Here is a 27318-nt window from a genome sequence, read left to right as displayed (position 1 = left end):
ATATAGGTGATTCACTTTGTTATACAGCAGAAACTAACACAACACTGTAAAGCAATTATACTCCAATAAAGAAGTTTAAAAATAAAAGAATATATTTTTGATATTTGTGGTAAGATAAATCCTTCGTAAGGGACAAAGGATTACTTCATTTTTATTATAAAAATTTCTTGAAGTAGATTTTTGTTGGAATGGTGTTGAAGTTAGCTTAGAGCTATAATGCAAAGAACGAAACTGTCCTTAGTATATATTTTTCCAGGGGGCTGCATATGGCAGGGAGGGTCTCTTGGGAATGTGAGGTGTGAACAGTATGACCAGCAAGAGGAAGTATAGATGGAAGCAGTGTAACAGTGAGCGGATTCATAGATGAGAGGGGAAGGAGGTTTTTTTCTTGCCACTCTGTAAGAAATTTTGAAACGATGAAAAGTCCTATAAATATGTTTGACAAGATGCTTTGCTCTGTGTGAAATGTCTGAATTACTCCTTCAAGAAAACCTACTGTAAAGACCTATCATTATTTAGGTCTTTCAAGTTGGATGGATATTTTAAAATGCAGCTCCATGTTGACTCATAGGTGTTATACTAAAACATATATATTTTAAATGGAAGCCCAAATCACTCAGCAGTGACAGGTAACTTATGTTTCTTTGATTTACTTGATATCAGTTCTCTTTATTTCACTCTTACTCTGGCTAAGAAGTCATTAGTGTTCTGTGCTGTTGGGATATTGCATTCGCCAAATTATATTAAAAATGCACTAGCTTTTCTTTCCGTTGCTCAGAAGCACACATGAATTGACTGTATAGCATCATATTGCCTGAGTGCTCTCATGGGTCTTGGCACCTTGAATCACAGTTCTTCAACCCCATCTTTGTTTTGGAGCTCACAAAACAGAGAGTTACCAAATTCAAAGGCAGAAAAGATGTAGCAGCACCAAACTTCAGAGAAATTGAAACTAGAAAGTCAGGAAGAGAGTCCCTGTTTCTCAAATTGGTGATTATCCTTTCATCTCTACTTCTGTCTTTGCTTCTTCCCAATTCCCCTGATTCTCTCCTAACACTAGCTGTCTCTGCTTCCTTTGAACTTTCTGCTCCCTTATAACCATTGCTTCCAAATGACTTAGACTTTCTATGCCACCAGCTCCATTCTTGACTCTATATATGATCTTTCAGTTAAGTTTTCCTGATTGTGTGACTTAGTTCAAATTTTCCAGACAAGAAATATGATTGATTCAGCCTACCCTACAGAGAGTCATGTATCCATAAGATCTGGCAAGAGTAATGGGCCATGGTACAAATTAACTGGTTTTCGCTATAGGTCAGAGCATATCCTCTTAGAAGGGTGTATATGGTGGAGGAGGCTCCAGTCTTCAGCTATGCTTGTCCTGGCTATAAACATCTATTATATGGGCCTAAATGTGCAAGTTGGTTTTGGATTACATATCCTAACTCAAAACTAGGTAAGGAAAAGGGGAGATTTTTTTACTGGCTCCTATAACTAAGAAATTAATGAATACAGCTGGATTCAGGCTCAGCTGGATTCAGGGCTCAGGCAATGTCATCAAGGCTTTATCTCTCTGTCTTAGTCCTTTGATTTTACTTGTGAGTTTGCATTCATCACTGAGAATGCCGTCAGCTGGAAGTAACAGAAGACCTAAGAGTAGCCTAAACAATACAGTCATCTCACATAACAAGAAGTCTCCAGGTAGCTTCCAGGGTTGGTTCAGTGGCTCAGAAATGGCATCAAGTACCAGGCTCTTTATATCCTTCCCCAATTCCATTCTGGGTTTAGCTCTAGGTAACGACAGATCCTCTTGGAAGGGTATGTGTGCTAGGGGAGGCTGCAATCAAAAATCTTTTTTCATCCTCAGGCTATTACATTGTAGTTGCAAGACCAGTTGCAGCTCCATGCATCCCATTCTCAAGCAAAGTCATGTTTTAAAAAGGGGAAGCAAGGTTAGAGAGAAAGCTCTCCTAGCCTGACTCTCACTTATTATCAGAAAAATAAATCTCCAGAAACTCCCCAGCAGATGCACTGTTACATCTCATTGTAAAAATCCAGGTGTGGGAAATCAAAGGGCTGATATTTTTAGTTTCTCGTGGAAGATAGGCTCTACCACCATGGAAGAAGGGAGAAGCGAATGGCTATTAGTTGGCCAAGTAATATGCCTTCCAAGGTTTCATTCTTCAGATAGGCTCTCTCCTCCTGGCAAGGAAGAGAATCGCCAGCATTCTCTACATTGTCATTTCTGCTATATTCTTACCCTTCTAATAATTTTATTATTGAATAAAACCTCATTTAAGTTGAGTTCTACAAGTAACAATATGCTCACCAGCAGTCCTTATGTTGATGTCTCTTTTAGTCATTTTGTTTGTCCAAAGTTCCTTCTCTATTTAGATTCCTCAGGATGGGCTCGTGGGAGGAGAAGTCTCAAGTTCTTCTATGTTGATAATAGTTTGTACCCTTTGAAAGTTAGTATTACCAGCTGTAAAATCATTGCCTCATATGTTCTTCCTTTCCATATCTTAAAGATATTACTCCATTTTCTTCTGGCATTAAAAGTTGTTGTCAAAAAAATCTGATAATAATTAATTTTATTTCCTTTATAAATCACTTGCTTTTTTTTTTTGCCTAGATACCTAAAATATTTTTTCCTTGAAACTCAGTAATTTTAGTAGAATATGTCTTGGTATTGAACATTCTAAGATAGTATTCTCAGGTATGCTCCTTTATAATGCAGCTTTAAGCCTTTTTTTTCAGGAAAGTATTCTTGAATTAAGGTTTTTAGTATTGTTCTCTTCCCTTGCTTTGGATTTTTCTTCAGGGATTCCTGTTACATGTGTTTTAGGTCCTTATCACTTTTCCCCCAATGTATGTTCCTTTCTCTTGAAATATATTCTTTTAATCCTTATTTCTTTTTTATTTTGTAATTATCCTTATTTTTACCTTCTATTTTTCTTAAGACATTATTTACCTGTTCAGTTTATTTGCTCTTATCTTCCTTTTAGTTCAGTTTCCATTCCAAAATTATGTTTTCTTTTATTTCTAATTCTTACCTGGGCTCTGTTGCATAATTTCTGAGTTTTTCTAACTCTGATATGTGGTTTTCTTTCATGGGTTATGCCATTTTCCTGCTGTCTTTTGACTTGTTTTGAAATGGGCTTGTTTTGATCTGTTTCCTGACATGCTTTCATTGTCTATAAAGATGTTATTCTATTCCCCGTTCTCTTTTTCCTTATACTAGCTTTGTATGGGGTCTGATGTTGGTACTTTTCTGTTACTCATTTCTGAAAAGTTCTCTTTTACTAACTTTTAGGAGACAGCTTGATTCTCTAACCTTTCAATTTCCTTTTCTGTTGATTTTCTGTAGTGTTCAAAAAATGGGGGCTAACTTTCTGAGGTTTCCTGGTTTCTGTTTCTCTCTCCCAGTTTTATTTGGACCTTTTCTTTTTCTCTATTGCTTCCATTCTGCTCCCTTTTTACTTTACCCCCAGCAGTTTCACCTTAGGGCTGAGTACTGTCCCAGAAGGGAGCCCTCGCCGGTTGGTTTTAGGAGCTCATTGGGCATAGACTGCTAAAGCTTCTACGGACCTTACCTACCTGCTATTGGAGCGGGCAAATCCCCTTCCATTTTTACCTGCTGTTCTTGAATTAGCTCTCTTCTTTCCACAAAATGTCTGTTGGCTGTTGAGGAGTTTTCCTAGTCTCAGGTCAGTCTGGCATACCATTGTTCTCCTCTGCTTCCTTCCCCATAAATGGCGATGCCACTTGGGTCTTGAGGCTGTAGGTGGTTTGTTCCCACCCACTTATATTTTAGTGTTTGTAAGGATCCTTTGTCTTCATTTTGTTAAAAAAATGTTATCCAGATGGGTTTTCCGTTTTACTGTCTAATTGCCCTGTCAATTTTATATACCAAATTCATGTGGGAGTTTGGAAAAATTTCAAAATTATGCTGCCCCTTCCACGATCTTCCTTGAACCCCTTCTGGCACTGTTTTTAAAGGATCATTCTGGTTATGCAGGGCAGACTGCAAAGGGATAGAGGCAACGACCAAAGCAGGGAGACGAGTTAGAAGGGTATTGCAATAATGCCGTGAGATTTGATGGTGACTTGGGCTGGGGAAAGAGAAGAAGGCAGTGGTACAGGTGGTGAGAATCGGTTGGATTTTGGATATATTTTGAACATAGAGCCAATTGGATTTTCTGATGGCTGGCTGTGTTGTATGTGAGAGAAGAGTCAAAGATAGCTTTAAAGTTTTTGACTGGAGCCCCCAGAAGAATGGAGCTCCCGTTTACTGACGTTGGAGGACTGCATGAGGAGCAATCTGGGGGCGGTTAGAGATCAGAGCTCATTTTGGGCTGTTAAAAGTTTGAGGTGCATATATTAGGCATCTAAGTAGAGATGTAGGCTAGGCAGCTGTTTAAGTGGGATTGGGATTCAGGGAGAGATCTGAGCTAGACATATATTTCAGAGCAAATAGGTGGTACTTAAAACCATGAAACTGGATGAGCTCTCCTAGAAAGTGAGTACTGATGGGGAAGAGAAGGGATCTGAGGATGGGCCCTTGCGGGCCCTGTGGTGCTTAGATGTTGGCAGTATGGATCTAATTTCTGAACATTTTGATGATTCTTCTCCCTTTTTGTGCAAAGTTTTAACACAAATACTAAAACTGGCAATTAAACAGTTTCTAAGAATCAAGGGGGAGGCCAAGTTCAAGGATATTCCTTAAGACGGATACTGAGGACTGGCTTGCTCACCTTCCTTTCTCACCTCCTCCTCTGTCCTGCAGAGGCTCGAGTGCTATAAACTGTGTTTCTCAGACCCCCTTGCGGCTGAGAGTCACATGTGATTTAGATCTATATGTGACTTCAGCTCAGAACTGAGGTAAGTAGGGGAGAGAGGCAGGGCGTATGCCGTCCATTCTGCTGGTGGGGCTCGTAATCGCTTATGCCCATGTGCCTATGTAGCTGGTGGTATGGCAGTGACACCCCAGTTTGCCAGGCAGCACAGAGCCATAGACACTTGGCCTAGAGTGTTTTTGTCCTTCAGCTCTTGCAGTTATTCACAACCCATGTAATAATCTATAATAATTTCCTCCCTGCTTTTACTAGCTAGACTGAAATCTGTTCTCTGCACCTGAACCCTAACTAATAAATTCCCTTGGTGGGTCTGGTACTGTGTTTATGATGTAGATGTATGTGTAAACGCACTCATGAACAGAGAATGTGTGTGTGTGTATGCGTGTGTAATGTGTATGTACACACTCAGGGTAGAGGGAGAGGTTGTATGTGGTCCCTGGAGGACACTCAGGGACAATTATGGCATGTACCCCACTAGAAGAACATGAAAAGGAGGACTTGGACACGGACTTCATGATGCCTAAGTTCCAGGACCAACCCAGCGATGCTGTGGACATCTTCTGCGGCCCGAGTATAGGATTGGTGTGGCCCTGGAAGTCTCACACAGTTACTGAAGCCCTGGAGGTCTGTGGGCACCGGCTGCGGGGCCAGTACTTGCCCCCCAATTATAAGCAGCTGCAAGAGGATCTGGACAAGAGCGCTCGAATCCAGCAGGCACTGGCTGTACAACAGGCCCTGCTGGAGGTGAGGACCGAGGTTTAAAGAATGGGACCGTGGCCACCACTTCCCATCATAGCCACCCACCTCTGCCCTACACACCTTGTCTGCCCCTAGGGCATGCTGCGGGAGGTGCAGGAATTCTGCAGGGACCATCACTGGATGAAAGGCATTTATGAGTTCCTGCAAGCCTGGGGGCCTCAGAAGCTGGAGTCTATGAGAGGTTGTCCTGTCAAGAGCTACGCAATGCTGGTGAGCTGCCTGAATGGTTGGCGGGCCCGCGTCTCCAGCATCCCCGTGGAGCTGATCACAAAAGGCAGGCTGCTGCGGCTGAGCTGCCATGACATACAGGTGGAGATGGGTGAGTGCTGCTTAACCCCCCTCCTCTCCTTTGCCTTCTGTACCTTATCCGCACAGCCCTTCTTGGGCCTTCCGTGTCCTCCAGGGACCTTTGGTGCAGGCCCCTCATTGGACCTGTAGCGCCTCCCAAAGCCCCAGGTCCCAGGCCCTTCCCTTTGCAGCTGAAGGTGTGATCACTGCAGAGGACAGCCTCTCCGCCTGTCTTGACTCTACTCATTCACCACACTCCCTAGGAATTGTGTGTCCTTGTCTCCTAGCACTTTGTATTCTTACGGCACGGAAGTCGTTCAAACCAAATGTGACTGAGAAAAATCCTAGCCTGCTCCTTGGGCTAGGAGAACTCAATTTGTTTACAGAGATTCTCAGGAATCAAGGGTGCCCTCTCCCCACATGTAGCAGTCAGAATCGACACTACAATTTGCATGTATAAAAAGCTACTCTCTTTTACTGATCTTGGCTTAGTCTGTAGCCCTAAATTCTGCTGATGGTGAAAAAAGAGACAATTGGCCCTCCCAATCTGCGTGTTCTGTGTCTGTGGATAAAATTCCAGAGAGTTCCAAGAAGCAAAACTTGAACCGATAACTGTGTATATAGCATTTACCTTGTATTTACAACTATTTACATAGCATTTACGTCATTTTAGGTATTATAAGTAAACTAGAGATGAGTTAAAGTATACAGGAGGACATATATAGGTTATATGCAAACACGATGCCATTTATAAAATGTGTGGATTTTGGTATCCTCAGGGATCCTAGAACCAATCCCCCAAAGGGACAACTGTATTCCAATTGAAAGTCGCATTATTTTTTTATTTAAAGCAGCACTTTTGGTCTAATTCAGTCTATTTTGGGTATTTGGTCAATTCAAAATTCATACTACAGTTCTGGATTGTTTTGATTTTCGAGTGTCCTCTACTCCTTCTCCTCCCCAAGGTGGCCCCCGGCATTACAGAGGGCTTCTGGGCTGTGTGCTCTTCTTTGCTGGCTTCTGCTGACTTGCCTGAGGTCTCTGCCCTCCTTCTGACCTTGCTGCTCCTGGTGAAGCTGTGTCCTGAGCTGGTGGAGCTGGCGTGTGTTCTCCTGGCTAATAGGAGCCCAGAGTGTCTACCTCTGCTGACTCGGCTCTGCATTGGCTCCTGCTGACATTACATATCCTTAGGGTTTTAGTGAACCCTTCATCCAGTCTTTGTCTTAGGCTGGCCACCCCATAGCTTCTGCTTAAGGGTCCCTCGCCCTTCAACACAGGAACCCTATCTGGGCCCACTGGCTATCAACTCTCCACTATCTCCTGTATCCCCTGCCATTTGGGAGCTGTGGCGGACTTGGGAACGTTATATTTGGCCCTCTTTCTGCCACAACACATCACACCATGATCTCTGTTCTGCTGTGACTATCTCATGTCACATGAGCATGAGGGCACCCTGCAAGGAGGTATCTTCCCAAAGTGCTACACGGAAAGTGGAGCTCGAGCCCACTCTGCTGTCTGTTCCCTGCTCAGCCCATCTCAGTTTCCCACCTCATGTGTCTACCTACCCCCACGAGGCCAAGGCCTAGTTGGTCTCCCTGGGTCTCTGAGAAATCTGGTTTAAGACCTAACCTTGTTCGTCTTTTCTCTTCCTCCCTTTCCACGGGAAGGATGTCTCATACTACTGGTTACTAGCTAAGTGCCTCCACCCAGAGATGGCTGTGGAGAAACACACAGAGGGGTAGATTGGGAAGCTGGTGATTTGTTCTTCTGGGAAACAGAGAGGTTTTGTCACCTAACACCGATGAACGGCAGTAACCAATCGTGTCTGCTTCCTGCAGAGACTAGATACTCTCAGATCCATGGCCTCCAGGCCTGCTTTCTTTCTTTGGTTGCACCAGGTCTTAGTTGCAGCAGGTGGGCTCCTTAGTTGCAGCTCACCAGCTCCTTAGTTGCAGCTCGCCTGCTCCTTAGTTGTGGCATGTGAACTCTCAGTTGCGGCATGCATGTGGGATCTAGTTCCTGGACCAGGTATCGAACCCGGGCCGCCTGCATTGGGAGCGCAGAGTCTTATCCACTGCGCAGCCAGGGAAGTCTCCAGGCCTGCTTTCTTTATAAGGTGGGAGGCCTTGGAGCTGGGCCTGAAAGAGTTTGCTTGAAAGTGCTTGCCTGCCTAGCCCTCCCTGCCTTTGCTCTTCCACAGATGAAAGCACATACCTCCTTAGGTATCGTCTAGACCACAGAACTCCCCGCTCTTTCCCCAAGCCTCACTCCTAAATGCACAGGGGATTCAGGCTGGCCAGGCAGAAGGCGGACCTGTGATTGGCCTGCTTTCTTTCTGACCCTGTTTTGGGCAGGCTTCGCTCCACTCTTGCTCAGGAAGTCAGTGTTCTTTCTAGTCTGTTGGCTTCTTGGTCCTTAGTCCAGGTTCAACTGGCCTCTTCAAGAGGAGCAGATGGAGAGGTAAAAGCACAGGGCTCAGAATCCTGGCTCTGTTTTTTACTGGCTTGCATGACTTCAGATCACTAAGCTTCAGTTTCTTTATTTGTAACATAGGCATAACAATGTAGTCGCTCACAGGGTTATGGGAAGGAGGATTAAATGAGATATTATTTGCAATGTTCCTAGCATTGAGTATGGCACGCAGTAGATGCTTAATTGTTTTCATTTCACCTTACTCCCTTCTGTCCACTCTCATCCTTCTTGCTGATCTAATTCTATCTTCTTATCCTGCAACTTTGTTCCTCTTCTACTTGGGCTCCCTTGATTACTTGAATTACCTACTGTTATGAGTTGGCCTCACCAGAAACTTGACTTCGTACTTTACTCTTTCCCTCTCCCTAACTCCACCACGTCCAGCCTGTCATCAAATCATTTCCATTCTTCTGCCTCCTAAATATCTCTCAAATGTGTTTTCCCATCCACCTCCAACTTCCAACCCCGAGGAGCCCTGGTTATTTTATCAGTCCATTGCTCCCTTATACCACACGGTGTCACTGTTGAGCTCTTCTCTGTCTTCACGGGCCCCGTGCTGCTGGTCAGAAGGCGGCACCATTGCAGTGGCCTAGCTACTGTCATAGGTCAATGGGATAGTTTGAAAAAGGATAAGTGCACCTCTTTGTGTTCTGTTCAACCTTGGGTACCCCTCAGAAGTTCCCTTGTCTTGGTTTTCTCAGTCTCAGCTGTCGGTGCCAAGTCCTATTCGTTACCTCCTCCAAAGCTCCAACAGGTCCGTTCCCTGTATGTCTCAATTATCTGTGCCTGGAACTCACTGTCCTACTTTCCAGTTGCAGAGATGCTCATGGAGGATGAGTTAATTTACTTTTCACCCTTCAAAGCATGAAATGTAACACAGTGGAGCCAGACTGCCAGAGTTTGAATCCTTGCTCTAGCATTGTGTGATGTTGATATTTAAACTCTCTGAGTCTCACTTTGCTTATCTTTAAAACAGGGGCAATAATAGTATCTGCCTCAAAGGGTTTTGTGAGGATTAAATGGGTTAATACAGGTAATACTGTGTCTGGCGTGTAGTAAGTACTCTATACTATATTTTGTGGCATACTCCATGCCCTATTTCTATATTGGATTTTGCAGCTCTGTGCATATTTTAACATCTCTGAACTTAAGAGGTGTATTATAATTGATGGCATCATTTTTTCTTTTTTCATGGTGTGTGTAAAATAATGGTGCTTCTTACAATCAGTGGCATCTCAGATCTGACGAGGTTTCGCGCTGGTATTATTCCTGTCCTCGGCGACAGTGGAGGTGTTCCTATTGCCAAAGCCAGCTTCCAAGATTATCTTCTCGCCCCAAGTCCACCTGACAACCTCTTTCCTTTAATCCTTAAAAACAAAAGGCAGATTACACACTCTTCTTGGTACCTCTTCTACTAGAGCAGAGGCAGTAAGACTCCTCAGAGAGAAAATGTTTGTCTGTGGTGGACATTCTGCTCTTCATGGACACAGCATCCCTGTGCCTTTGCACACGGTTTCATCCACTTGGCGTGCCCCTGGAAGCCTTAACCACTCAGTACAGTCAGCTCCAATGTCCCCTTCCCTGAGGAGGCCTTCCCCAGCGTCCTCAGGCCTCCTGCCCCTTCACTGAGCCAGGTTGAGGGCTCTTTGAAGAGCATCTACCACACTGGTATGTGATTATCCCCTTCTATGTCTGTCTCTGCTGCCATATTGTGAGCTTCTGAGGGTGGGAACACTTTCTGTCTCACTCATCACTCTTGTCTACCAGTGCCCAGCACAGGCCCAAGTGCACTGCAGCTGACTGGACACCAAGCAGGGGTCCAGTAAGTGTTCAGCGACTGGGGGAACGAATTCACGTTCTGGCTGCCCCTTCAACCTGCTCCCACTCCGGCCCCGCCACGCTCCCCTGGCACTTCACCCCCTCATGCCTAACTCTCTCCTGTCTTCAGAATCCAAGCTGGTGGGCATCAGGAAGGACATTCTTGAACAGATACAGAACGAATGCCGGAGCCGCGGTCAGCAGCTGATAACAGAGCTCACAGATTTCACGAAGGCCTTCCGAACCATCAACGCCGACGTCCACGCCCTCACGTGGTGCTCCCAGAAGGTGGGCTCTCCCCATTCTCCTTTCCCAGCTTATCCAGGGCCGTCCCGCTCGCATGCCCAGCACACTCCCTTCAAGTCTCAGCTGGGCTCTCGATGGGGCTTGACGCTCTTAAACTGTGCTCACGCGTGTGGTCTGCCCTTGCCAGCTCTCATCCTGTTCGCGTGGCCCTCAATATCCTCATGAGAGGGGGAGGGCCTGCTGTTTTGAGAGAGAGAAAGTCTGGCTTTCAGAGACCGAGTTCTGCTCTCTGTACAGTCAAGTAGGGATCCATACCCTGCCATCAGGGCAACAATCTGATGGGGGAGGAACTGTGCTGTCTTCAGGGAGACTTAGGTCAGATGGGGGATCTGATCCCAGATTGCCCTGATCCCAGTTGGTTAAAAGGCGGCTGCTGGGGCCTGGAGCCTCTAGCAGGTGGGAGTGCCCCTCAGGACGTAAAGGGCTGTGGGAGTGCTGGTCTCATACTGTTGTCCCTGCAGCTGAACGAGGCCAACGAGCAGTACACAGAGCTGGAGGAGCGAATGCAATATACGCGGTCACTCTGTGAGCTCGTCCGCAACCACTTTGGCGTCTTCAGTGCTGAGAATGAGGCACTGGACATCTCGGTGAGAAGGCATCTCTCCCGTCTCTCCCAGAGCCCCTCCCCCATAACCACCTCTGCTTGACTACCCTCTGCCTGCCCCGTAGCTTCTGGACACGTGGGAGTCATTCCAGTTTGAGAAAAGCCAGGCCTCAGGGTTCCTGCTCAGTAAGCGACACGCCATCGTGCCGGAGCTGCAGCGGCTGATGGCGGCGGCGCTGGCGGAGCTGGAGGGCCTGATTGGGACGGCCCTGTCCGGTCCCTTCATGGACCCTACGCAGGAGCAGAGGAGCACTGAACTCCAGCTCATCTCCCTGGAGCATCAGTTCCAGAACACAGCCAGCAGGCTCAGTGAACTGCACCATGCCTACACCACCTTCACCGGTACCGAGGGTCCCGCCCCCTCCATCGCCACCCTGGGATGCCCCCTCCCACTGAGATCAGGGTTGGGACTCAGGGACCTGCATCTTGGGTGACCCTGAGGAAGTCTTGGGAATCATATACCTTCATTTTAGTCTCTTTTATATGTGAAAATTGCAGGACAAAATCTAAATACATTGGGTATGTCAAGTGTTGTGCTTAGGGTGGGGATAGGGGGGCACACAGTCTGGTAGAGAAGGCAAATAGGTGAGCGTTCCATCAGAATGTGTTGGGGTCAGAGGGCTAAAAGCCTGTGCAGGAGAAATGTAAAGGTGTCCTCGTCGTAGTTGTGTAGCCCTGTTCAGCCCAGTCCTACACCAGGCGGCAGGTCCCAGATAAAAACGGTCTTGATGCTCCATGGCCACTGCTTCCAGCCAGTGTGGTGGAGAGAGGTGGCTGCTAAAGGCCTCACTAGCCCCTAGGAGGAGACCGGGACAGAACTATTGGCCTTAGCCCTTCCGTGCAGTGGTGCAGCTAGGCTGGCTCCCCTCTGCACGTAAAGAACTTTGCAGGCTCCAGTTTCTCTTCTCAGGTGCCATCACTTCTGTCGGTCACTTGTATCCCTTGGAAGGGCACACTGCTTCTGACTTGCCTCTTGGCCAACTGCCAACTGTTACTATCCCTGCCTATGGGATCCTCAATCCCAGGGAGGGCCATTTGACCAGATGTGAGGTGGAAGACACTCTGGGACCATCCTCAAACAAGGGGCTTTTTCTTTGGTCAAGTATTGGGAGACCCTCATCCTATATTCTAACTGATGTAGACCAGACCTTGACCTTTCCTGCTAGTGGTTGGGGTGTTTGTGGAAAAGCAGAGCAGGGGACTCAGGCCTTGTGGGGTTAGGCCCAGGAAACCCCACAGCATTGCTTTTACTTCCTTCTTCCATCCCTGTCTCCTCACCAAACTTCCAGTTTTTAAAATTAATCTAGGATCTTAGATCCAGACCGTTAATACTACTCTTTATTTTCCACTACATATCTTTTATTTTACTTACTACCTTTGACATTTGTTTTGTTCTGTAACTGTGTTAACAACTACTCTGATATCTAAGGTTTAATGGTTTTGTTTACCCACTGCCAATTTTTAAAGTACCACATCTTTTCATTATTTTCACTCCTTCCTTGGATGGCTGCAATAATTCTTTGAGTATTTCTTTTTTCTAAGAAGGGAGCTGGAGGTGTTAAAATTTCTAAACTTCTTATGGCTAAGAATGACTGTATAATGTCCTTATATCACAGCTTGGCTAGATATTGAATTCTGAAGTCACAACACTTTTTGGTCCAGACTTAGATATTACATCACTGTCTCCTGACATTTATCATTTTGGACAAATCTGATACCAATCTGATTTTCTTCCTTTGTAGGTAATCTTTTTTTCGATTATTTGATAATGGCTTTTACAGTTGCTCTGCTCCCGTTTCAGAATTTTTATTTGTATGTTGGATTTTCTGGATCTCTCCTCCATTTCTTTCATCTGCTTCATCATTACTTCTTTTATTCTTTTTTTTTTTTGAGTTCTGGGGAAATGTGAATTTGTCTTATAAGCTTCCAGTTTCTGTGGTGTCTACTCTGTAATTTCTTGCTTTTTTAAAAAAAAATTTATTTATTTATTTTTGGCTGTGTTGGGTCTTCGTTGCTGCGCGTGGGCTTTCTCTAGTTGTGGCGAGTGGGGGCTACTCTTCATTGTGGTGCACGGGCTTCTCATTGCGGTGGCTTCTCTTGTTGCAGAGCACGGGTTCTAGGCGCACGGGGTCCAGTAGTTGTGGCACGTGGGCTCAGTAGTTGTGGCTCGTGGGCTCTAGAGTGCAGCCTCAGTAGTTGTGGCGCACGGGCTTAGTTGCTCCGCGGCATGTGGGATCTTCCCGGACCAGGGCTCGAACCCGTGTCCCCTGCATTGGCAGGCAGATTCTTAACCACTGTGCCACCAGGGCAGTCCCTGCAATTTCCACTGCATTTTAAAACACACACACACGTGTTGTATTTGTATGATTAAGTGCACATGTGTATGTATATGAGTATATATACATGAACATACTTCCCAGCTCTGTCTACTGAAGAGTCCAAGAAGGAGATACACTCCAATAGCAAGGAGCCACGTTGTGCCCAGATACCATTCCCCACTAAACGAAATCAGGGCTCCTCAGAGAATGAATGATTCCAGGGCCACGGCAGGGTAGCTACAAGATGAGAGTGGAATATCTTTTTAAGCCAGAAAGTAAGGAAGTGTTAAGTTCTTTTTAAAAGTGATGGGATATGGGCTTCCCTGATGGCGCAGTGGTTGAGAGTCCGCCTGCCGATGCAGGGGACACGGGTTCATGCCCCGGTCTGGGATGATCCCACATGCCGCGGAGCGGCTGGGCCCGTGAGCCATGGCCGCTGAGCCTGCGCGTCCGGAGCCTGTGCGCCGCAACAGGAGAGGCCACAACAGTGAGAGGCCCGCGTACCGCAAAAAAAAAAGTCCTGATAAAAGTGATGGGACATGGCACAAGGACACAGAAGGGATGCCAACTGGACAAATCTGGGACAATTTGACCACCAGGGTAAGTACAAAGTAAACTACTGAAAAAAACAGGAATGTATTATCCATACTAGTACTAAGTAGATGATAAATCAGCGAGGGAGAAATGAGGACTTGTGTTTACAGTAGAATGCCAGAGCCAGCTGGGCAGTGTGAAGGGAGGGCTGGAGAGAGAACACCATCATTTTGCTAACCACCATGGTAAATATTGGATTGGGTGAAGATCATCAACGAATGCCAAATTTGGGGGCAAATTTGATGAGGAACAGAATATTTGCACGGTCTTAGAGAGTCTCCCTCAGAGACTACTTATTAGTTGCAAAGGTAATAATTCAGTGGAGAAATTGGGCAACATTTTGAAGGTGATCAAAATTAATATCTCCAATGAGGGACAGATGAGACACAAATGGACATCACGTACCTCCAGACGTGATACCCAGAGGACACAACATTACCGATTCAACAGTCCAGCTGGGAGTGATTTTACAAACTCAGCCATGAAAAGAAGCATACAAACACAGCACAAGAAACTTTCTGTTAACAAAAAAGGGAGAAAGGGGACTGTCTACTTCAAAAATGTCTATGTTACAAAAGACTGTGGGGAATGTTCCAGATTAAAAGAAGTTGAGGAGACATGACAAGTAAATATGGTACTTGACCCTAGACTGTCTGCTGTACTTCAGGGGGAAAAAATGCTATAGAGGACGTTACTAGGCCAACTGACAAAATTGAAATATAGACAATAGATCAGATAAAAGTATTATGTCAGTGTAATATATGAAGTTGATAATTGTACCAATGTTGTAGAAGAGAATATCCCTTTTTTAGGAAATACACACTTGAGTATTCAGGGGTAAAGGGACATGATATATGTAACTTAGTTTAAATAGTTCAGAGAAGAATTATGCGTTTGTGTGTGTATACACACCTGCCCAGACACCCACAGAGCACATAAACACAAATGGTAAAGAGAATGGGTAAAATGTTAACAAAAGGTGATCTTGATAAAAGGTATACAGGAATTCTTTTTACTATTTTTTTTTTGCAACTTTAAAAAGTTTGATAGCATTTCCAAATAAAAAGTTTTAAAATGCAATGGAATTTACGAAATAGATAATCCTCAAGTTTGTCTTTATCTTCTCGTGTGTCTGGAGATACTATGTCTGCTCCTTCTTACAAAGAGAGTTCTTTACTTGTTCGATATTTAATGTTAAGACAACAGCTATCTAACACCATATGGGGGGAGTTCCCTGGGGGTCTTGTGGTGAGGCTTCGGAACTCTCTCACTGCTCTGGCCCGGGTTCAGTCCCTGGTCTGGGAACTGAGATCCTCAAGCCTCGTGGCGCAGCCAAAACAAAAAAGATTATATGGGTTTCTAGCTGGATCTTTTGAGTTCAGAGGAAAGAAGATTTGATTAAAGAGTTTAATTGACTTCGTATGTGTGGTTTCTGGGTTTGGTTTTGTTTTTTGGTTCGATCAGAGCTCTGATGGCCTCGCGATCCTCAGACCTCCATGACGGATGATGCATCATGTAACATGCGTGATTCTCAGCATTTGGGTGTAGCTTTTTTGCTTTTGCTCTCACTCAAGAAGGTACAGTGGAATTCAAGTGAATGAGGACGACAGTTTTATTGCAATATTCTTGAATCTGGTCTGATGTCTTTTCAGTAAATTGCAAACCTCAGTACTATAATTATTATTAATAACAAATTATTTTTGACACATATCTCAAAAAGGAATATAAATTTTGGTTAAGAACTAATGCAGAAGCTTGTGAGACGAAGGGAGGGAATGATGGCCAGAGACAGACACGATAGGGAGCGTCACCATTTGCCCCTATGGTCCTCCCTGTGGGCCAGATCCTTTTTCACATGCATCTCACTGAACTCATTCGTTTGTCCAACACATATTTGTTGAGTGCCTACTGTGCACCATGCGTGAAGTATATCAGTGAACAAATGACAAAACCCTTGCCCTGGGCTTCCCTGGTGGCGCAGTGGTTTGCAAAAAAAAAAAAAAAAAAAACCCTTGCCCTCATGAACTGAACATTCTAGCTGGGAGAGAAAGACAACAAATAATAAACATAAAATATCACCAAATGATGGAATATGTTAGAAAGTGACAAATGGTATAGAAAAAAAGTAGAGCAGGTTAGGAGGGGCTGGGAATGCCAGGGAGGGTGGCTAGCAGTTCTTAATGAGGTGGGCTGCGTAGGCCTCATTCGGAAGGTGATATCTGAGCAAGGACTTGAATGTGGTGAGGGAGTGAGCCATGTGGTTTTCTAGGGGAAGTGTGTTCCAGGAAGAATGAACTGCCCGTCAAAGGCCCTCAGCAGGAGGGAGCATGCCTGGTGTATCTGAGCAATAGTAAAGAGTGTGGTGTGGCCAGAGTGGCATAAGTGAGACAGAGACTAATAGAAGAGGAATCCTTCCCTTTCATCACTGTCACATTTTCCTAGATATTCCTTCCTTGGACTAACTCTCCCTTGGATTACTGTACTGAACAATTTTGGACAACCACACCCGCCCCGTCCCTGGCACTTTTAGGACCCTCCCTTCTGTCATTATGGGCTCTTGACTGACCATCCCCCATCCTGCCCCCACCCCCAGCCCTGCACATGGCCTAGGCCTCAGCAAGCCCTATCCCACAGGGGACGAGAGTCCTGTGCCCTTGCCAGTCTGTGGGACCCGTCCTATTGTGCAGCAGCAGTGCATCTGGCACCTGTACCGAGTCATCTCTGAAAATATCAGCGAATGGAAGTGCATGGCTTTTGCCAAGGTGCTGACACCCTCCTTGGACCCCCTGCCTGGGAGTGGAGAGTCTGCATGGCGCGGGGTGGGGAAGGGTCTCCAGCTGCCAATGTGCCTTTCTCCCTACAGTTCAATCTGGCTATGGCCCAGGAGAAGACAGATGGCTGGCTCACAGAGGCAGCCCAGATGAGTGCAACCCCGGGGCTCCACAGCCCAGTTCTGCAGCGCTGCATGCACGTGCTGGAGGAGTTCCGCAGCCTCCTGCCATTGCTCACCAGGCTGGGCAGCCTCCAGCTGCAGAACGTCAACTTGCAAGCCCTCCTGCGAGGTGGGTTTGGGTAGAGTCAGAAGGGAGGGGAAGGGAAGGACGTAGGGTTTGAACAATGGGACAACTAAGTTCCCTATTGCTCTTTTTGGAAACACCTTTCCTCCCCAGGTTGCCCTGGCCTTCCCTCACGGACCACAGCCTCCTTTCCCCCACAGGGACAAACATTCTTAACCTCTCACACTACCATGTGGGTCCTCTCTGCTGACTTGGGCTGGGCTGGGCTGGAGTCTTACCTCTGGACTCTGAATTGTGCTCTGGACCTTAGGTTCTGGGCCCTTGCCTCTGTGTCGTGCTGTCTGGGAGCTGGGCTGGGCTGGGCTGGACTCTGCCAAAGACGGAGAGTTGCTCTGACTTGTTGTCCCTCCCACTCCAGGCTTAGGGTTAGGCGATCTCCAAAACATAGAGCTCCTAACAGTGGGCCAGCTGCTCTCTTGTCCCCTGCTGGAGTTTACAGATCGAATCAACCAGGTGGGCTCATCCCCGCTCTGCACCCACAGAGGAAAGGTGGTCCAAGCCCAGGGCCTGTTTGCTAAGCTCTAATAGAGCCAGTTAAGGCTTAGCAGCCCCTTGAGACAAGGGGGACAGTGGGTATTGGCTTGTAGTGGGGTGGGGTTGAGATTGCTAGCCTGCCTGGAGGGTATGGGGATCTGATGGGTAGTTCCAGACACTCTGTGATGGAAAGTATGTCCCTTCCCTCCCAGGGGAAGGAAGTGGGTGGCAGCCCTGAAGCTGTGGGCACACAGGATGGCAGATGTCCCCTGGCCCAGAAGAGCATGAGCTGTGACTGAGGCGTTGTCTGCTCAGCTGGAGCCTTGCAAAAAAGTGGGTTTCAGGGCAGCAGCCCTAGGTCACAGTGTGATGCTGGCGGCCTGTCTTTGAAGCCTGATGGTCCCACTCTCCATCTCTGAGACCTCCACTCTCCTGGGCCCTGGCCCTTGAGTCCCGGCTCCAAGGCTATCCCCTGAGCCATTAGCCAGTCCTGGTTCCTGAGACCCAACTCTTCCAGATCTGGCGGTGTGAAAACATACGGACTCATGCCCGGGAGGCCCTACTGCAGCTGCAGCGGGCCTGGGAAGCCCGACAGCTGCGACTGCTCCACTTCATCCTGCATGTGCCGTATGAGCCCCCAGCTTCAGAGCGCTCCAAGAGACAAGCGCCCCGCAGCCCCCAGTGGCGGGTGGTGGGCAAGGATAGTGGCACCTTCATCCTTTCAGGTGAGACCCAGCCCTCGTGGCCCAGTGAAAGCCCCTGCTGCTGGGGAACGTGTTCATCCCCCCAGCCCTGCCAGATCTGGCTTCTCTAGCCAGGGCCCCCTCCCCCCTGGACAGCCTGAGCCATCAGTCTGTTCTGAGACAATATCTTCCATGTAGCCCTCGTACAGTCTTAATCTTCTTGGGAGCCCCCCATCCACTCCCTCCCACCCAATGCCTGGCCTCTTCAGCAAAGGTCCTCCCCTTTCTGGGTGTGCTAAGAAATTCCTCGTGGTCACGTCTCTCCAGCTTTCAATGCTCTGTCCTCTAGACTGCACCCACTCATTAATCCCTTTGTCATTCCCTCATCAAACTCACCTGCCTCTTCTGAACCAAAGGCGGGGGACTCTGAGATTTACAGACTGAAGTCCCGTCCCTTGCGGACTCCCAGTCCAGTGAGAGAGGGACAAGAGAACAGAGACAGGTGCATGACAGAGCACCTAACTGAGGGCAGTAGCATCTCAGAAAGAGGACCAACATCAAAGGACCGGGAGAGTTAGAGAAATCTTCCCTTCCCGTAGGCAAAGGCCTCATTCTGACTTCTGAAGGAGTAGGCGTTTGCCAAGTTTGCAAGGGGAGAAGGGCATGCCACTCAGAGGGAGCAGCATGTGTACAGGCACTCAAGATGGTATAATTAGGGAAGTAAAGGAGAAATTCTCTTATCCAGCCTAATTGAAACCCAACTGGCAAATTCAAAAAGTTAGTTAAACGGGGAAATCATAAAATATGCATACATGACTTAAGATTTTTATTTTAGCTTAAATCATATAATGTACATTTATTTACTAACCTTTTAATCTAAAGACGAGGTTTTCTTTGATTTGCAGTCAAGTGATAGAAGCTCCTCACTGCCTTTCTTGCGTTAATACATCATCTGCTATTTCCACTTTCAGTTTCTGTAAAGTTGAGAAGTGACGTGAGGACACTTGTAAAGCCATCTGAATCCAGAACTTTTCTAGATTTTTATTATAATTTCACAATCTTAAAAAATCGCCTTGCCTATATCTAATTTAATATCATGTTTTTATTGGCTTACTGAAGCCCTTCCATAGTTTCCATAGAACCAGCAACTATTTTGCCACCCATATTTCAGTGGTTAACATGATATAAGATTAAATTCTGTAATTAAAATTATAACTCACACAAACGGAACTCACGTAAACAAGTTTGCAAACACACTCTGACTCTTGGCGAGCATACTAGGTTCAACTAGTAGAAGCCAAAAAGTTTGTGTCTTCTAGAGAGTGGTTTGAGATCTGTGAGTTTCAGTGTATTTTGGGTATCAGTCACCCCTGCCCTTGCCCCATCTGACTGCCAGCTCAGCTCAGCTCGAGCCCACTCTTCCTTAGATTACAGCAACCTGCAGGATTCTGTCCAGGAAAGTCTTCAGGTGTTGTTCAAGTTCCTGGCCACCCAGAAGTCAGGAGACTTAAACCAAATGGCTTTGGAGTGGGTGACTATCATGCATGGCCTGAGTGAGTGCAGGCCTCTAGCTGGGCTGATGGGTGGGTCCTGAGGTGAGATGGCCCAGAAAGACGGGGAGAGAGGTCGGGGGTGGGTGAGGACAGAGTGAGGACCTCCTTCAGGGTCACTTCTTGGGCTGAAGTGACCAGGTCTTTATTCACGCTGCAGGTTTTCTCTCCTTCGAGCAAGGTCCCTGGGTCCTGCTGAGCAGAGTTTTTTGGGAGTGGGGCATCCCAAGAGGGCAGGAGCAGGCTGGACCCCCTTGCAGAAGCTGGAACCCTAGTCTCCCTCCAGTGTTCCCCTGGCTGCTTCTCACAGGTGCCCTGCTGCAGGTGTGGGTGACTTTCCAGCAGAAGTGGATCTTTTTGAATAAAGTTCTGCATGAGATGAAGATCCAGTTTCCTAGTTCTGACCTGGTAGGGAAGGGGGTGTGTGGCAGGGTGGACAAGTGCTACTGGACAGTGGGGCTCAGGGCGGGAGGGGGATGCCGCCCTCACTCTTACCTTCTCTCTCACCACAGCGCTCCCGTTTCGAGGCCACGGACGAACAGTATCGGACCCTGATGAGGATCTCTGTAGCTGACCCCCTGGTTCTGTCACTTATAGTGCCCAGTGCCAAGCGGAGCCCTTCTTTCCAAGGCCAGCAGCTGCAACAGCTGCTGCAAGCAGGCTCCGTGGAGCTGGAGGGCATCATCGTGGCTCTGGAGAGCGTGCTCTATGCCATATGTGCTCACTTCCCCCGCCTCTTCTTCCTCAGTGGCAGTGAGCTGGTGGCCCTGCTAGCTGCCCCGCTGGAGTCCTGTGAGGCCCAGCTATGGGCACGACGCTGTTTCCCTCACGTGCATGCCGTGAGCTTCAAGTCCAGCCGAACTGCTAGAAACACGGATGACCGGGAGTCAAGCCCAAGCCCACAGACTCAGTTGGAGGCACTTGCAGTGCTCGGGGCAGGTGGGGAGGAGGTGAAGCTGCCCGGGTCCCTTCCTCTGCATTCAGATCTCCCCAGGTGGCTGGCCTCCCTGGAGCAGGGTCTGCGTCTGGCCCTGGTGCACTTGCTGCAGGACTGTGTGGCTGCCCGTCTTGCTCTGGGCCCGTCCCTAGACAAGGCCTTCAGGCAGCTGCCCCAGCAGAGCCAGTTGCCCCCGCAGATGTATGTCCAGCACTGGCTGGACCTAGTCCAGGCCTTCCCGTGGCAGTGTGTCCTGGTGGCAGAGGAGGTGGTATGGCGGGCCAACATGGAGGAGGCTCTGCTTGAAGGGAAGGCCCTGGCCGCGGTCCCCATGCACGTGCGCAAGCTTGACGTGCTGGTGAATTTTTTGCGGGCCCGGAGGGCCTCTCAGGGTGAGCAGCCCCTGCCCTCTGTCCGCCAGACCAGCCTGCTCAGTGCCCTGTTGGTCATGACAGTGACTCACCGGGATATAGCACAGCTGCTGCAGGAGCGCCAGGTCAGTGATCTGACGGACTTCCACTGGGCCCGCCAACTCAAGTACCGCCTGGCTTCACCCCACACCACTCCCCAAAGCCCCCTGCAGAGTCCCAAGTCTCTCGCACCTACTGAGACTTCTCTGTCACCAGCTGCATGCTGGATAGATGTGCTGGGTCGGTCTTTCCTGTACAATTACGAGTACCTGGGTCCCAGACTGGGGTCTCTACCCAGCCTGCTTCCTGAGCGGCCGGCCCTAGTGCTGTTATTGGCCCTGGAAGAGGTGGCCTGTGGGACCCTACTGGGCCCTGATGGTGTGGGCAAGGCAGCTATGGTGAAGACGCTAGCGCAGGCCCTGGGGCGCCAGCTGGTGGTGGTGCCCTGCTTGCCTCAGATAGAGGCCCAGAGCCTGAGCAATTACCTGAACGGTGCCCTGCAGGGTGGTGCCTGGCTCCTGTTAGAAGCAGCTCAGCACTTGCCCCTTGGCTTACTCTCTGCCCTGGGCCAGCGCTTGGCCAAACTGCGCCACCTCTATGCCCCCCTGTACCAGGAAGCTTCCCGAAGTACCAGCACCGTCGACCCCACCCACCCCCAGCTCCTTGGCAGTGGCTTCTTTGAGAAACATCACGTGGACATGCGCCTTGGCTACGGCTGTCTCCTGACACTGCGTGCCCTGAGCCCTGCCGTGCCTGCCAACCTGCGCCAACTACTGAGGCCTGTGGCATTGACACTGCCTGACCTGCGGCAAGTGGCAGAGCTGACCCTGCTGGGTGCGGGGATACGGGGCGCCTCCCGCATGGCTACCCGCCTATCCGAATTCCTCTCCCTTGAGTGTGAGCTGGTGCCTGGGCCCCTGCCCTGCCGCTTGCCCCTGCTCAAGAAGGTGCTGGAAGACATGATACAGGCTCTAAACGTGACCAAGGAGGATCCCGAGTCCGAGCAGCCCTGCAGCCTAGCCGCCATCGAGGAAGCCGCCCTACTGCGTGCCCTGCTGCGCTCCCCACCGTTCAGCATCCTGGATGGGGTCCACCTGCGCAACCTCCAAAAGCTGCTCTGTGGGCTCTTCCCTACCGCCAGCGAGGTGCTGGCAGAGCCTAGAGCCTCCAGGCTGAGGAAATCACTGCTGGTGGAGGAGTTGCAGCAAGGAGGCCTGCATCCCAGCCCTGATATTTTGGGGTCCTTGGAGCAGCTGAGTCAGGCCCTGGGCCAGGCCTCAGGTGTCTTGCTCCTGGGACCCGCAGGCAGCGGCAAGACCACATGTTGGCGCAGCTTATTTAAGATCCAGAATTGGTTGGCAGCCATGGAGCACCCCTCGACCCAGAGCTGCTGCCAGCCTGTGGAAATTACTCACCTGTATCCCAGTGTCTTCAGCCCCCAGGAGTTCCTGGGATGGCTGGAGGGACCCTGCTGGCACCATGGTGTCTTCCCCAGGCTGCTTCGTGAAGCCAGTCGGTGTAAGACTGTGGGCCCAAGGGGGCAGGTGCAGGAATCAGTGGGGATTCATCACTGGATAATATGTGATGGGGCTTCCGGTGGTGCTTGGCTGGACTCCATCACTTGCCTCCTGGGTGACCCCCCCCAGCTTAGCCTCCCCAATGGTCAGCAAATAGCACGACCCCCAGGTACTTTTCTTTTGATGGAGGTGGGAGATGCAACAGACATGTCTCCCACAGTGGTGGGCCATTGTGCCCTAGTCTGGTGCCGTGGGGAGCAGACTTGGCAGGGTATGCTGAGCGTCCTGATGGCAGCCCTGCCCCAGGAGTACCACCTGCAGCTCCAGACTGTCACTGAACTCAACCACCTGGCAGAAGTGCTGGTGCCTGCAACATTCCGATTCCTCACCTGCCAGGGTGCCAGCTCCCTGCTGCAGGTACATGGGCAGCAGGCCGCTTGCCCAGGTGTGGCTGAAGTCACCAGCTTCGCCCGCATCTTGCGTTGTCTGCTTGACCCACACCTGCGCATAGATGAGAAGGAGGCGGCCTATATCCCAGGTGAAGGGAAGGGCTGATTTGAGAGCTATGTGGACTTGAGGATAGCTGGGATATAGCTCGAGCCTGTGGCCCAGGTTCTTAGGTGGACTTGGGCCTGGGGACTGAAAGGGAAAAGTAATAGCCAACCCCTACTCTCTTCCCCCAACTCCCTCCCCTTTTTCCTCCTGGGGCTCCGATTCTGGCCATGGTGACCTTTGCAGAGGACCTCAGCTATAGTGATCCTGTGGCCCGAAGCTTCAAGTCCTCGAAAAGCAGCTCTCCGCACCAGTACCAGGTTGACAGTGGCGCTGTGCCTAGTAAGGGCAGGGAGCACTTGCTGGCTGTCAGCAGCTTTCTTTTTGCTTTGATCTGGGGCTTTGGAGCCCACCTTCCCTCCAGGTATCTACAGGGATGGGGGATGGGGGATGCAGAGGGCTGAGATGGAGTGAGTGGCCCATGGGAGTCAAAACCCAGGTGACACTGTTGGGGGAGGGTGGAGTGTGTGAGTGTATCACAAATGGAACTGTTGTTACTGTCTGACACTTTTGCCTGTATGTCCATCTGAGCAGGCTCTGGCCCCTCTTTGATACCTTCCTGAGGGATTCTATTAGCTGCCTCTCCAACTACCCTGAGCTACCAGCCTCAGCCTTGGTGTTTGATCTACATGTATGCCCTGAAGATGGGACGCTGGCCCCCTTCACTGGCCAATACCTAGGCAGCCGCATCAAGGGAACTCAGGGCACCTTCAACCCTTCTCCTCAGGTGTGAGAACAGTGGGGCAGTAGCTGGGGTTGGGGCTCAAAGAGATATCCTGGGGCGGTCCATGTCTTAGGCCTACCTGCTCCCGTTCCTTGAAATGTTTTCACAGTCTCCAGAATGCATGCAGTGTTCTGCAAATACAGCTTTAATACAAGATTCCTAGACCTTTACTTTCGGCTAGATTACTGTGCTAACCTGGAGCTGCCACAGTAAGCCCTGCTCCTGTCCTGTAGACCGAACGGCTCTTGTACGTGGTGGACCTGCTTCTGTCAGAGGGACACCCGGTGCTGCTGGCTGGAGAGGCAGCCACGGGGAAGTCAGCCTTTGTGGAGGTGCTAGTGGAGCCACAGCACCCTTACACATCCAGCCCCATCCACCCTGCCGTCAGTCCCACCCACCTTCGCCTCCTGCTGAGCCGGGGGGTCCAGGGCCAATCACAAGCCAGCCCGTGGCCTGGGCGGCACGTGGATTCCAAAGGCTTTCTCCTCTTCCTGCTGGAAGATCTGCACCTGGCTGCTTCCGGTGAGGAGCTGGGAGGAGGGAAGGTGTCATTGTCGTCTCTTGAGACTGGATAAGCCCTAGCAGTATTCGACTCTCAAACATATACCTACAGACCAAACTTCAGTGTTCCATTCTTAATATCTTCTCAGTCTACGTACGCTCCCTGAATAATCCTGTCCTTTGCATGGCCTCATCCACCATCTCTATGCTCTGACTGCTAAATCTCCATCTCCAAGATCCTCTTCTAAGCACCAGATCTGTTTATCTAACAGTCTGCTATATATCTCTACCTGGTTGTCCCACTGAGACCACAGATCCAACTCTGAACTCATCATCCTCCCCCAAAACCCTGCTCTCATGTGCCCTCTCAGTACCTGGTGCCACCATCCATCCAGTCCCTGTAGCCAGAAATCTTGTTGACATCTTCCCCTCCCTCACCAATATCCAGTCACCATGTGTCTTAATTTTGCCTCCCAAGTATCTCTCAAACCTCTCCACCTATTTCCATTCCATCTTCCCTGGTTCAGGCAGTCATTACCGGGAGCTCTGGCAAATGCTCTTCAAGGTTTCTTGTGATGAGTCTTTCTTCTGTAGATTTTTATGCTCTGTCCTCTAACTGGATTCAACTTTGTAACGCAGGCATCCAATAAGTTAGGTTTCCTCTAGCCTCTGGGATCGCCATCCTCTCGGCCTTCTCTCCTGCGTTTATCTAGCTAAATCCTCCTTATTCTTTACAAATAATCTCAGGCAGTATCTCCTCCAGGAAGTCTGGGCCTCCAGGCTAGGTTCGATACTCATCCTGTGCTCTGTACAAAAATCTATGACAAATATGGTTTTATGACTGTACGTTTACTAGCCTGCCTCTTCCATCCCACTCTGAGCATGTTTCCACCAGTCTCGGTTTCCAAACCTTCCTACTCATTAACCTTCAGTTAAGGAATATGTAATTGGTCTTAGAGGTAGGATTTGGGGCAGAAGACGGGGAAAAAAATCACTCACTCCTAAGGAGAGTGCAAGGGAGAGAGAAGAACTTACCAAGTCCCAACACACCAGATGCATAAAATTCCTTAGAACCCCGTGTGTGCCAGGAGCAGTCCCAGTGAGGCAGGGAGAGGAAGAGTGGGGTGACACTGTCATGCGGACTTACGCCTGTTCTCTCTGTTACTCTTCACGGCCCGCAGACCCAGAGAAGAGCTGTCAGCCAGTGTTGGAGACTCTGCGCCAGGCCCTAGACGGCACCGTGTACGCCCACAGCACCTTGGAAGTGCAGACGCTGCAGCCTATAGTCAACTTCCTTGCCACTGCCACAGTGCCAGGCTTCTGCGAGCTCCCGCTGTGCCCACGCCTCTCTCGGCTCTTCACCGTGCTGGCCCTGGGCAGCGTGACCCTGGCCACGCTGCTGAGCAGGCACGTGCCCAGCATCCAGGCCTGGCTCGAAAGCTTTCCCTCTGTGGAGCGGGAGAGCGTTCTAGCAAGAGCCCTGGTCCAGGCGTCGGCGGAGGCCTGGGAGGCGGTGCGCAAGTGCTTTCTGCCCTCACCCCTCCGCCCACACTACCGCTTCTCCCTGCACTCTGTGAGCCAGCTGCTGGGCAGCCTGCAGCTGCTGCCCAGCAGGGTGGGCTCCCGGGCTTTTGTGGATTGTCCCAACCTCCAGGAGCACCTGCGCCGGGTGTCCGGCCTCTGCGGCGCCCGCCTGGCAGTCACGATGGCCACGTGGAGCATAGTGCGTCTTTGGTTGCATGAGGCACAGAGAACCTTTTGTGACCAGCTGGGCAGCCCCGGGGAACGCTCCTTCTGTGCCAACCTGCTCCTAGAGGTAGCTCAGAATGTCTTCTGCTGTGGGCCAGCGCCCCCGAGCCTGGGCAAGGGCTACGAGGAGGAGGAGGGGGAAGAGCAGGTGCCTGGAGTGGAGTCCGAAGGGGAGCTGGCCCAGTGGGGGGACCTGAGCGACAGCGGCAGTGAGACCGAGGAGGACGAGGACCCGTACGGCCTGCAGGTCTGCACAGGCTCCGTGTCCAATGATTCAGCGCCGTCCAGAGCACCAGTAAGGAGGGTGGCCACAGGGAGCCTAAGTCAGAATATAAGCCAGGAGGAAGGCACAAGGACCTCCAACTGCAAACTCCAGCTGAATAATAGAACCAAGAACTGGTGGCAGAAGACAAGCCAGGTAGACGTGATCTCCCCGCTGTTGCTCCCGGCGCTACTGCTCTGCCCCCAGGAAAAGCCCTCAGACCTGGTCTTCAGTCAGGAACTGACACTGCGGTCCAGCTCGGAGAGCTCCCACCTGTACCTGGAACGGCAGTGGGTGAGCCTGGAGGAGCAGCTGGCCACATCAGCTGCTCAGCTGAAGCTGAGCCCCCACCTGGCCCGGTGCCGCTCGATGGCCCAGCATGTGGCCCGCCTGGTCCGGGTGCTAGCCAGGCCCAGGCAGCATGGCCTGTTGCTCTCAGGGGCTCAGGGGACTGGGCGCCGTACTGCCGTCACTCTGGCTGCTAGCATTTGTCAGTCCCGCCTCTTCCATCTGCCACGTGGATCAGAGGAGGCCGTTCTCCAGTGTCTGCGGGACGCCAGCTGGCATGCTGGCGTGTTAGGCCAGCCAGTGGCCCTGCTGGTGCCCAAGGGTGTGGATCTCACTACCCTTCATCGCCTGCTGGCCCTGGCAACCTCAGGCAGGTTCCCTGACCAGTACACAGAGGCAGACCTGGACAACATTGAAGAACATCTCCCCAGGGACAACCTTAGTGTCAGACAGAACGTCAAGAAGGAAATGCTGTTGCAGAGGTGAGGCCAAGAACCCCAAGCTAGGGGCTGCTCTGCCCTTGCCCTTGCCCCACCCTGGCCAAAGGCCCAAATCCCCCACACAACCTAAGGGCTGCTG

The 27318-nt window shown here is 49.8% G+C and overlaps 1 protein-coding gene and 1 long non-coding RNA gene across 3 annotated transcripts in view; one reads left to right on the top strand and one right to left on the bottom strand.

Annotated features, from left to right (window-relative positions):
- The window catches only part of DNHD1 (dynein heavy chain domain 1), a 66323-nt gene that overhangs the window by 23619 nt on the left and 15386 nt on the right, over positions 1 to 27318 (top strand). Inside the window, 16 exon segments of the mRNA XM_024757074.1 lie at positions 5335 to 5600; positions 5691 to 5934; positions 10324 to 10481; positions 10961 to 11097; positions 11099 to 11445; positions 16650 to 16777; positions 16879 to 17077; positions 17451 to 17545; positions 18084 to 18291; positions 19677 to 19802; positions 20110 to 20207; positions 20312 to 23201; positions 23402 to 23579; positions 23750 to 23942; positions 24173 to 24461; positions 25622 to 27221. Coding sequence (XP_024612842.1) covers positions 5335 to 5600; positions 5691 to 5934; positions 10324 to 10481; positions 10961 to 11097; positions 11099 to 11445; positions 16650 to 16777; positions 16879 to 17077; positions 17451 to 17545; positions 18084 to 18291; positions 19677 to 19802; positions 20110 to 20207; positions 20312 to 23201; positions 23402 to 23579; positions 23750 to 23942; positions 24173 to 24461; positions 25622 to 27221 — 7156 coding nt within the window.
- Positions 10551 to 20415, bottom strand: LOC112407685 (uncharacterized). 2 transcript variants are annotated; one of them, XR_003004812.1, is made up of 3 exons: positions 20295 to 20415; positions 19118 to 19223; positions 10551 to 10679 (listed from the first exon to the last, which is right to left on the bottom strand). It is a non-coding gene; the product is annotated as an uncharacterized LOC112407685 (long non-coding RNA). The 2 variants fall into 2 exon arrangements; XR_003004811.1 differs by lacking the exon at positions 10551 to 10679 and adding an exon at positions 17323 to 17402.

The sequence above is a fragment of the Neophocaena asiaeorientalis genome, unplaced genomic scaffold (assembly GCF_003031525.2).
Source record: "Neophocaena asiaeorientalis asiaeorientalis breed wild unplaced genomic scaffold, Neophocaena_asiaeorientalis_V1.1 scaffold504, whole genome shotgun sequence".
NCBI lineage: Eukaryota > Metazoa > Chordata > Mammalia > Artiodactyla > Phocoenidae > Neophocaena > Neophocaena asiaeorientalis.
Note: the sequence above shows the minus strand (reverse complement) of the source record. Positions and strands in the feature narration are given on the sequence as shown.